Raw genomic sequence first — 12,365 nt, 5'->3', positions numbered from 1 at the left:
TTAGCCGCTTACCGGATGCTGGCTTTACGGCTGCCAGGGGTGCTAATACGGAGGCTCTCTCTGGTAGCCGCAAATTTTATGGGCTTGTCTTCACTGAATTTGTAGATCATGACTGGCACTACATCTCATTTTCACATGATGTTAATATTTAGCTCAGTGAATGAGGGTCTGGTTGTGGTCTACATGCCAGAGGAAGCACATTATGACTCTCAGTACAGGGTGCAAAATTTGTGTGTTGGCTGTATCAGACTCTCATGCTGGGTGTTCATGTCATTCGATGGGGCAGCGATACTACATCGAACTTATGGTCACCTCACCATGGATCAGTATGTACACATCATGAAATATACTATGGTGCCAAGTATGAGGATGCACTATCTGCTGTCCCGGTGGAGTGACCCAGTTCAAGACCACCACCAGTTTATACAAGTCGAAAAGTCCATTACGGTTTTCACAACAGGCTGACGTCAACCTGATCAACTGGCCTTTTCAAGTGCCATACTTGAGTCCCACTGAAAACTTAGGTGCCAAACTGAAGCATCACCTGAATTTACATTGGTCGCACTGGCCCTATGCACAGTAGAACACCTGTGGGACCTAGTGTTGAAGAAATGGGAGAGTTACATGGCAGATGACACACACATCCAGAGGCTAACCATCTCAAAGCCTCATAGGACGAGGCAGGAAATTGATGCCAGTGGTCGGTGGACCTTCCAATTACCTCATCCCTGATATGACACTTTTATCTCACATTACTCCACTTTATATCATTACATTTGAAATAACTGTATGTTTGTTAACTGGAAACCTAAATGAAATCATTGTACTTTAGATTTTAATTACTGAATTCATGCTACTTAACACAAGCAAATTTGAGAAAAGAACAAAACTAATCAATCTGAACTGAAGTAGAAATGGTGTCCTAATAAGCGACAGTCAGAGATACTGACAAATAAAAGAACAAGTAGACCCTAAAATAATAATATATTCTTTCTTACTGTCTCTCCAACATTTCCTGCAATTATTGCGCAAAAGAAATGCAGTCGAAGCATATGAAAGCTCTTTTTCAAGTTAATACTCTCTGTGAGCCCAAGGATAACATTCCATGCACTGCGCCCATTTCTCTCTCTTAGTCTCAAGAGAAATGACTGCTGCAGAACACACATCTAGTGACTTCTTATTCAGATTGCACATCTAAAGCACTGTCCCCAGTTAAAATTTGTATCAGACTTCGTTTCTGTCTCCCTTGATTCTGTTACAGCATTCTTCTCTTTAAACTGTTTCAAATGTTTCCTGTATGAAGACAATGTTGGCTACTTAGTAGATTTGGAACATGCTGATTTTACTGTAGCTGGTGGCTTTTGATGTGACTTGCTGGTTTTGTGAGTTGGTTGGAAACCATTTGGAGTCACATTTACTCCATTGTTTGAATCTTGTATGTCAGACTCCTGGTGAACTGCAAAGTCATTGTCTGTACATGTATGCCTGTTACATGGTAAGTGTCCCATTTCCAGAGGCTGTTTATAGCAAGGGGGGACTGGGTTATTTGCCCATCAGATTTCTATTTCTTGGGGATAACACATGTTAAATGGCCCCATGAATTCCACACACGAAGCTGTACTTTACGAAAAATAGATGATGTGGACTCAGCTTCCTCTCTTGCTTTGTCTATCGCACAAATGTGATATGATGCCTAATCAATATCCGCACAACAGAATCCTCAACAGATGGCTTCACAGTACTGACAAAATTGTTAAGTCACTTACTAAAACTGTGGGTCTGAATCGAGCTACTAGTGTGAGGTAGTGCATCCTAATATGTCATTGTCACTTCTTAGGAAACCCACGCATTTCCATATAGCCATCTTGTGCTATAAAACTAACCTCATAGTTAGGCTGCTCAGTTTGAAAGATAATTCCTTACAGCAAATGAAATTGTATTTAGTGAAGAATTTAATCAAATGAATATTGTTGCAACAGCTACTCAACGTCAGATATTAAAGCCCCACAAGCAAATAAGCTCAAAAAAAATTTAAATTCAGCACTTTCAAAATCAACATTCTTGACACTGTCCAGCTCTGTAATGGTATGTCACTGCTGTATGCCTCAGACACAGTGAGAAATCAGTTCTGATACTTCCCAACAGAGCTCAGCACTTCTTTAGTCAGAATCTTGATGAAAATATGTACGGAATCATTTCAGTAATGATAGCATCATTTGGGGTAAATTAAAAACAATGGCAAAGCAGAACATAAAGAGTCATTTACTTAGATTACATTCTAATGGCAGTAAGGCATTTCCGGAAAGTCACTCAGAACCGCGGGTCAGGGGAGACTTACTGTATGGAATGAGAAGGTACCTGCGGTTCTGCGTGACTTTCCCCGAAATCCACCCCTTTTCCTAGACCTCCCCAGTCCTTTGCTTTTACCCCTCTTCCTTCTGCCTGAAGAAGGACCCACTAGCTCTGAAACCTTGCCAATTACAACTGTCTTTTATGTGTGTGTTCTGCCGCTGCTTGGTGAGTAGATTTTTTTATGTATACAATATGGGACTCAGCCATTTTTTGGGAATGGTTCTGTTTTGTCGAATGTACATTATATGCTCTTTAAATAACAATAAAGGATACGCCCTATGCAATGATTAACAGCCACAATTGGCTTGTTCCACAGAAGAGCCACTGTACGTGCCACAATTGCAACTGCAACCAACGGAGCTCCCATGCCGGGGCCTTTTGTGTAGCAAACTACATCAATCTCATTTGGTTTAACACCACTTTCTGTCAGAGCTTCTCTTAATAAACTCTTGATGTTGGATCGATGATGCTGTGCTGTTTCACCAGGCATAAAACCTGTAAAAAAAAAAAGAAAAAAGATTGGCTCAAACATACAATTAGAGCATCAACTACTTCTTACAAGGTTTGATGTGCTTCTAACAAATAATGAGTACAAAATTAATGGACAGGTATAGTCTCTACTCTCTATAATTTTACACCTAAAACAAACTGGAAAACATAAACAAGTTGCCCATCCAGTAAACACTCTGGACACAAAATTGCTTCCTTTTTAGCCCCACATTCATTAACACATGTGCATCCATAACAATGAGCCTGTCTTTTTTACTTGCATACTCTCTGAAACTGATCTTGGAAGGCAACTACATAAAAAAATCATCTTTTTATGGTCTGAATAAACATTTCAGCTTACTTAAGAATCTTACTATATGTGCTGTTTATTTCGACACTACAATGCATCAATAAAGCAAGGAGGAGTTGGAGCACATTCCATAAGATTTTAACTGCATTCTTAGGTTATGCATAACCACAACCTTGGATACTGGAAAATTTCAGAAATGCTCCACATAGTTTTCAAAATGTTCACCGGGACACACAACGGATCAGTTCATTACCATAGGAAGTTTTTGTACAGTCACATTCACTGTCTTCTTCAACACACAACAATATCCCCAAAAATTCTATCATATTCCAAGAAACTTACAATACATGAACAATAAATACATACAAAAACTAGTAACCAACTTTATACCCCATAATACCCAGATCAACAAAAAAACAAAAGTAATCAATTCATATCTTCTGCCAAAACAAATCATTAGATCTAACAATTCTTATCGACTACTGTATACCATCAGCTGATTGGCTATGACCTAAAGAAATGAACTGCCAGCAGCCGCACACAGCGAAAGGGCCAACGACACTAACTGAACAACAGAAAAGACATCCACTTGGAGTAATATTTGTTGTTACAATCCCATGTATACAAACAAATCAATAAAGAGTGCTCGCACACCTTTTCATCTGCATAGTATAACTCCTATACAATTATTCTGTAGATATTAATACATGCAATCGTATGGAGAATTATAGTACCCTTATGGAAATGGCAGCAAGAGACAAGAAAGGTGCACTCAGTGTGTATACCTGGGGGCCTCATTCAATATTTTGAAGGGGCTATTCCAGCAGCCACTGAGGGAACAGGGTGCAACTTTGTGGCGCACATTGGAACAAATGAGGCCTGTTGTCTAGGCTCCAAGGTCGTACCTGGCTCATTCCAGTGACTGGCACAGTAGGTTGAGAAGACCAGCCTTATGAGCACAGTTTCAAAGCAGCTCACAATTTGCAGCATTTTCCTCAGAACTAATTGTAGCCCCTTGGTTTTAAGTCGAGTGGGAGGACTGAACAACAGACTTCGATGGTTCTGTGACAAGTTAGGCTGAAACTTCCTAAACTTGGTCACAGGGTTGTGAACTGCTGGGTCCCTTTAAATGGGTTACACGTGCACTACACATCAGAGGCTGCTACTCAAGATAGCTGACTGTGTGGGGAGTGCACACAAGAGTTTTGTTAGATCAGGTAACCCTCCAACCAATCGGCAGCTGTAGCAAAGCCAGAAGAATCAGCATAAGATTGAATGATATGCCTAACAGTTACCTACTGACGTATTCTCAACAAAATGCCAGGGTTTGAAGTGCTCTTGAAAAACAGTGAAGCTCACGTAATTCTAGGCAGAGAAAGCTTGTTGAAATCTGAAATTGATAGCAGTGGGATTTTTGGGGAAAATTTAAGTCTATACCTAAAGGATGGGATAATCAGAAATGAAGGTGGTGTACTTGTCACAGCAGACAATAACTCAAATCTACCGAGATATAAATTGAAGCTGCATGGGAGATTGAGCAAGATTCAGTATCAGGAGTAGGCATAAAACAGTAAATAGATCCTTCTAACACCCACCAAACTCATGACCTGATGTAACATAAAACTTCAGAGAAAACTGCAGTTCACTTGTAGGTAACTTCCCCAATCATACTGTAATCATCAATGAAGACTTTAATCATCCAACAAGCAAACATTGCTAAATGCCTGAAAACTACATAGATAGATATTTCGGAACCCCACTCATGATAGAAATGTTTTGGATCTAATGGCAGCATACAGACCTGACCTCTTTGAGGATGTCCTTATTGAAACTGGTATCAGTGACCATGACGCGGTTGTGGCAACAATGATTAACAAAGTACAAAGGACAAGTAAAACAAGTGGAAAGATTCATGTGTTCAGTAAACTAGGGAAAAAAGAAGAAGAAAAAAAAACAGTAGTGACATACCTCAATGAGGAACTTTAAACTTTCAGGACAGGGCAGCAGTGTGTAGAGGAACTCTGACTCAAGTTTAAAAGAACTGTTGACCACACACTGGATAGATATGTACCTAGTAGAGCATTTCATTACAGGAGGGAACCTCCGTGGTTTACAGCCACTGTAAAGAACTGTATCTAGAAAATGAGATTACTGCATAATAGGCATAAAACAAAGTGTAGGGCTACAGATAAAGAGATGCCGAATGAAACACATTTGGCTGTCAAGACAGCGAGGCATGAAGCTTTCAATGACTACCGTAGCAGAATATTTTCAAATAATCTTTCACAAAATCCGAGGAAATGTTAGACGTATGTCACTGGCACCAACATTTGTGTCCAGTCCCTAGTGAATGAGGCAGAACCTAAATTTGAGGATAGCAAAGCAAAAGCTGCAATGCTTAACTGTTTTCAAATGTTCCTTTGCAAAGGGAAACCTAGGAAAATTGCCCCAATTTAATTCTCATATCACTGTAAAGAATAGCGAAATCGGTTGGTTGGTTGATTTGGGGGAGGGGACAAAGCAGCCAAAACAGAGAAGTCAATGGTCCCATAGGATTAGGATGGGGAAGAAAATTGGCTGTGCCCTTTCAAAGGACCCATCACGGCATTTGCCTGAAGAGACTTAAGGAAATCACAAAAAAACCTACATCAGGATGGCCGAACGCAGTTTAGAATCGCTGTACTGCTGAATGTGAGTCCAGAGTGAAATCAGTATAAGTGTCAGTGGTGTTGAGAAACAGGTAAAATATTAAAATTGAACAAAGCTCTAGGGCCCTAAGTAACCCCTAGTAGATTCTATCTGAATTTGCAGCTGAGTTAGCCCCTCTTAACTACAATCCCTCAAACAAAAAACTGTGCCCAGTTACTGGAAAAAAGCACAGGTCACAACAGTCTACAAGAAGGGTAGTAGAAGTGATCCGTAAAACTACTGGCCAGAATCCTTGACACCTATTTGTTGTAGAGTCTTATAAAATATTCTGAGCTCAAACACCATGTATCTCAAACAGAATGATCTCCTCCATGCCAACCAGAACACATTCCAGAAAACACTGATCACTGAAACACAATGCGTACTTTTCTCACGACACACAGAATGCTTTGGATCAAGGCAGTCAGACAGAGGCCGTATTTCTTGACTTTCGAAAAGCATTTGACTTTGTGCCATGCCTATGCTTATTGTCAGAAGTGAAATTTGTGACTGGATTTAGGACATTTTGGTAGGGAGGACACAGCATATTATCTTGGATGGAGAATCATCAGATGTAGAAGTAACTTCGGGTGTGCCCCAGGGAAGTGTGTTGGGACTCTTGCTGTTCATGTTGTTATTAATGATCTTTCGGACAATATTAATGGTAACCTTAAAGTTTTTGCAGATGATGCAGTTACCTATAATGAAGTACTATCGGAAAGAAGCTGCATAAATATTCAGTCAGATCTTGATAAAATTTCAAAGTGGTCTAAATGTTTAGAAATTTAAAGCTGTGCATATCACAAAACAAAAAAAACATATTATCCTATGACTATATCAATGAGTCCCAGGTGGAATCAGCCAGTTCACACAAATACCTGAATATAACCTTGTAGGGATATGAAATGAAATGATCACACAGGCTCAATCATGGGTGGAATACTGGGGAAGTGCAATCAGGCTACAAAGGAGATTGCTCACAAATTTCTCATGCGACTGGTTCTAGACTACTGTTCAAGTATGTGGGACGCATACCAGATTAGGACTAACAGAGAATACTGAATGAATACAGAGAAGGGTAGCATGAGTGGTCACATTTATTTAAATCGTGGAGGAGTGTTGCAAAGATACTGAAGGAACTGAACTGGAAGACTCTTTCTTGAAGGTAGATGCAAACTATCCCAACAACATCTATTAAGAAAGTTTCAAGAATTGGTTTTAAACACTGGCTCTTGGAATACATTACAATCCCTATGTATCGCTCACGTATGGATTGTGAGGAACAGTGAGGACAAGATTAGACATTACTATGTCACTGTTCCATCTCGCAGATCGACCAAAGCTTCCAATCCCACCTGTCGGCTTTGACCCGCAACGTAATGCTGTTGAGGCGTGTGACGTCATGACAGTGCAGAGTGTGGTTTGTGAATATGGCGTGTTTGTAGGTGTCATTGTGTTGGGGTTCATGGTGCCCTCCGGTGGTGTGTTTAGGGGTTTCGTGTTTTGTGGTGTAATGGGTTCAGTTTGGTCTTACCGAGTCTAGTGGCTGGTTCAAGTTTTGGCTGTGTTTCGAGCGGAATCGGTTTCAGTGAGATAATGATTTAGTGCTTTTGTGTGAAAGTTATTGTAGTGCTGTTTGCTGTAGGTCACATGTTAATGTGAGTAAATGAATTTGTTGTTGGTCTTGTTAGGTATGGATATGACAGATAAAATAAGTAGTGTGCAGCTCCACACTATGATGGGCATGACTCAGTTGGAGCTAATCAAATTTCTACAGCTTTTTGGGTTGATGGCAGAGATGGTCAAGCGTGCTGTGTGTCGGAAAGAAATGACATTGGCAAAAGTTCCGGCATCTCGGACCAGGGACGGTTACATGTGGCGGTGCCATAGGGATAACCTATGGCACTCCATACATCATGGTTCCTGGTTCGAGAAGTCTAGGTTGCACATGTGCAAGATTGTGTTGTTGACGTATTACTTTTGTTACAGAGTTTTTGCACGCATGAGACTGGCATGAGTGACTGGTTTTTTGTTTTGCCGTGAAGTATATTCTGAGTTTATTAAGTACAGGGGTAAGTTGAGTGGGCCTTGGGTTGTGGTGGAGGTGGGTGAGTTGCATTTTGGGAAAAGGAAGTATGGCAGGGGTAAGTCTGTGGTAGGCCTCTGTGTGTGGGGGGCTGTTGAACCACGGGGTGGGTGTTCGGAATGTGCTTTCAGGTTTGTGAAGGTGCGGTCTAAGGCAGAATAAGTGGGGTTAATTGAGGAACTTATAGAACCGGGTTCCACTGTAGTTTCAGATACTTTTTCTTCTTATAGGGGGTTGCGTGAGAGGGGCTACAATCATTAAGTTGTTAACCATAATGAGATTTTCACTCTGCAGCGGAGTGTGCGCTGATATGAAACTTCCTGGCAGATTAAAACTGTGTGCCCAACCGAGACACTAACTCGGGACCTTTGCCTTTCGCGGGCAAGTGCTCTACCAACTGAGCTACCGAAGCACGACTCGCGTCCGGTACTCACAGCTTTACTTCTGCCAGTACCTCGTCTCCTACCTTCCAAACTTTACAGAAGCTCTCCTGCGAACCATGCAGAACTAGCACTCCTGAAAGAAAGGATATTGCAGAGACATGGCTTAGCCACAGCCTGGGGGATGTTTCCAGAATCAGATTTTCACTCTGCAGCGGAGTGTGCGCTGATATGAAACTTCTTGGCAGATTAAAACTGTGTGCCCGACCGAGACTCGAACTCGGGACCTTTGCCTTTCGCGGGCAAGTGCTCTACCAACTGAGCTACCGAAGCACGACTCACGTCCGGTACTCACAGCTTTACTTCTGCCAGTACCTCGTCTCCTACCTTCCAAACTTTACAGAAGCTCTCCTGCGAACCTTGCAGAACTAGCACTCCTGAAAGAAAGGATATTGCGGAGACATGGCTTAGCCACAGCCTGGGGGATGTTTCAAGAATGAGATTTTCACTCTGCAGCGGAGTGTGCGCTGATATGAAACTTCCTGGCAAAGTCTCGGTCGGGCACACAGTTTTAATCTGCCAGGAAGTTTGTTAACCATAGTTTAGAGTTTAAAAACTATGAAATGGGGGCTTTTACGAATACTATAGAGAGGATGTGGGGGGGGGCGCATTAAGTCAGTTCTTGGGAGGTGGGAGAGGCGCTCTTCCAACCCTCACTCTCATTTAGATGAGTGTCCCTGAGGGCTATTGTTTTTTACAGGCTATTAGTAAGATGTACAGGCAGAAGGTGTTTAGTTGTGGTGGTTTGGGTGGGCAGGTGGCTGCAGCTCGGGGAGGGGGGGGGGGGGGTTAGTTGTTGGTGGGGGGGAGTGTGATTTAGTTGTGGAGGATCTATTTTGTTGCAGTTTTTGCTGAGTTGTAGTGTGTGATTGAGATTTTTTTTATTTTGCATCTGGTTTTTGTTTATGAGTATATTATTTTGAGGTGAGGGGGGAGGTTGGGTTGGGGGATGGGGTGTGGGTGGGTTGGGTCTTTCTTCTGGTAGTGTATTTTTCATTGGTTTGTGGATGTGTGTGGGTATGCATGTGTGTGAGTGTGTGTGTGTGTGTGTGTGTGTGTGTGTGTGTGTGATTGTGGTGGCCGATCAAGGTTGCGGCGCCAGGACTATGTTGAGGTAAGTTTTTATTTTTCTTGTTCTTAGTGTATTTGTTGTGTGTTGGGGTTGAGGGAAGTGTTCCATTACAATGCATGGTTGTGGCTGTGGGTGTTCTGGTGTCGGGAGTTGCTTTGGAGCTATACAAGTCAAGGGAAGTGTTAGATTCTAATTTGTGGTTGTGGCTATTGGTGTGCCGGAATCAGGAGCTGCTGTTTAGCTATACAGGTCAATGGAAGTGTTAGATTGTAATTTGTGGTTGTGACTGTTGGTGTTCCGGTACCGGGTGTTGCTGTTGAGCTATATAGGTCAAGGGAAGTGTTAGATTCTAATATGTGGTTGTCGCTGTGGGTGTTCCGGTGTCAGCAGTTGCTGTTGAGCTATATAGGTCAAGGGAAGTGTCCAATTCCAGAGGATATTGTGTTTAGTGGAATTTCGGGAGTTTTGTGTTGACGTTTGTTTTCGTCGTTTTGTGTGGTTTGATATGGGGGTGTGTGTCTAAATGTGTTTATATTTACTTTGTCCCCACCCAAAAACCCTCAATTTCCCACACTTGTCCCATTAGTGTCATTGGTTTTTTTGTGTGTGTGTGTGTGTGTGTGTGTGTGTGTGTGTGTTTTGGTTTTTTGATGTATTTTCATGTTTTTTATCATGTTTACGCAATTACGTCATAGGCGGGTATCAGAGTCATGGTGTATGGTCGTTTCTGCCATATTTCTGACATCATGGGTCAAAGCAGATGGGTGGAATTAGACGCTTCTGTATTTCACATCTCACTATGATGTGGAACATTTCAGTAGGCTTACAAATATGAAACATTTTCTGTATCAAAACATTGCAACATACTAATCAATTACAAGACTTAATTTGTCCTTTCTTTGTTTCAGTTTAGTCTACAACAATGTGTGATAAGTGGGGAAAAGATTTGTAGTTGAAAGCAATCTGGTACTTTGTCAATTATCAGAAGCATCCAATTCCATACATGACATCAACAACATGGAGGAAACAGCTAGTTCCAACACATACAATATGGCAACAATGACGTCAGAACATACACATGCCAGTAAATACAAACAAAAATAAAAATGGCACATTAACATGTCACTCCAAAAATAAAATAAAACAATCAGGACAACTGCGGAAAACTGGAGGGTTTATGATGGGGACAAGCTAAATATACAATAAAAATCACTGCACTATCCTAAAACAAATAATACAAAAAATTAAACAACACTTTGCTACACCAACAAAACCACAGGAATCGGACATTTCACTTGACAACAGAAGTGTCCGATTCCACACAATGTAATTGTGGTGTGGTGTGTGATGTCACTACAGCATGGTTTATGTTGGCTGTGTTTGTAGATATCGTGTTTTTGCATTTGATGGTGCCCTCGATAGTGGATGAGGTCATGATGAGTTTAACTTGTGGTATCGGATTCATTAGAGTTTCGGTTGTCATCATGGTAATGTGGTTTTGAGTTTTAGTAGTTGGTGCGTGTGTGTGTGTGTGTGTGTGTGTGTGTGTGGCAGCCAACCTAGATGGTACTGCTGGACGCTTTTGTTGGTAAGTAATTTTGTTTTGGTTGTATTATATAGCAATTGTGATGTTTTGTCTGTTGTATATTTCACATAGGGTATTTGAGTTGGGGTTTTGGTTCCATGTTTCAGAGTTGAATTTGTTGGTATTTTGATATTGATATCTGTGGTTGAGATATATATGTCAAGGGACATGTCCCATTCTTGTGGTTTTGTTGGTGTAGCAGAAAATTAAAGTTCTTTTAAAAAAAAATTATATTATTTGTTTTAGGATAGTGTGGTGTTCTTTTATTGTTGTATATTTAGCTTGTCCCCGTCCTAAACCGTCTAATATTCCACGTTTGTCCCGTTTGTTTTCTTTTATTTTTGCAGTGAGGCATTACTGTGTCACTTGGAGTTTTGGATCCACGTTTCGGAATTATAGGTGTTAGTATTTTGGTATCGACAGCAGCGATTGTGCTCAAATGCGCTACAACAAAATATGCCAACAGGGTTCCAGACGACGGTAGAAAGTAAAAATTTTGGGAAAGGGTACAGTTGCGCTCGCGCCTGGTATGAGACGGTTGGCTGTAAGTCTGTGTACCTGGTGAGAAAAACATCACTAAAATTCAGTAAGCTCTAAGTTGTTGAACTTAGCACTGTGTAGCATAATAAAAGACACTGACAACAACCTAATCAATTCCATTCTACACCAAGCAGACTACAAAGAGGATCAAGCCTAACCGTAACAGCTCAAATGTGTTGGTTTGGAATTTTAACATATAGATTCTATAATCAGATGGCAAATGCTTACCTTCACCGGGAGGAGTGATGTACGTACGCCTGCAATTTGCCAAAACCTTTCCGTCCATTACTACTCCAATTCCAAGTTTATTAGCACTACCTTCAAAACCAATGGCCACCACCATTATTCCAAATGTAATACACAATGTTGCTCTAATATTTTTTATGCACTTAACGAATACCAATAAGTTTCGTAGCAAAGAACACTATCATTCACAATAACATGTGTATAACACAAATTCATAAACAGCTCCTCCTCCTACAATCCAATTCCCTTGCAGACATACCACTCTTCGTTTATCTCGAATCAAATGTGAATACCTATCGACACTAATGACAAGGCATCACAAATGCAACAGAAGTGTCGCCACAGCTAGTGGCATACTGCAGACTCATGTGTGAACTCGCAATTTTTAGTGGCGCAACTTAGGTGACGCAACTTTTCTCACGCCCCAAAAGGTTCCCAAAGGTTGTACTTTGTTGAGCCACTTTCCTATCAACACAACCATTCAGCCACAGTTATCGCGGAGTAATTGCTGCTGTACTCAATTCGATTTCAGTGAAGTGAAAACAATGGTCGGTAGG

At 41.2% G+C, this 12,365-nt stretch overlaps 1 protein-coding gene across 1 annotated transcript in view; it reads right to left on the bottom strand.

Annotated features, from left to right (window-relative positions):
- Nucleotides 1-12,068, bottom strand: part of LOC124605645 (probable tRNA N6-adenosine threonylcarbamoyltransferase) — a 77,263-nt gene extending 65,195 nt beyond the window's left edge. Inside the window, exons 1-2 of the mRNA XM_047137467.1 lie at nucleotides 11,791-12,068; nucleotides 2,626-2,847 (exon numbers count right to left, since the gene is read on the bottom strand). Of these exons, the coding sequence (XP_046993423.1) occupies nucleotides 2,626-2,847; nucleotides 11,791-11,905 (337 nt within the window). The 5' untranslated portion in view covers nucleotides 11,906-12,068. The remainder of the gene's footprint in view (nucleotides 1-2,625; nucleotides 2,848-11,790) is intronic.
- Between the last annotated feature and the right edge of the window lie 297 nt (nucleotides 12,069-12,365).

Source organism: Schistocerca americana, chromosome 3 (genome assembly GCF_021461395.2).
Source record: "Schistocerca americana isolate TAMUIC-IGC-003095 chromosome 3, iqSchAmer2.1, whole genome shotgun sequence".
NCBI classification, from domain to species: domain Eukaryota; kingdom Metazoa; phylum Arthropoda; class Insecta; order Orthoptera; family Acrididae; genus Schistocerca; species Schistocerca americana.
This window is presented reverse-complemented; position numbering and strand designations above follow the sequence as displayed.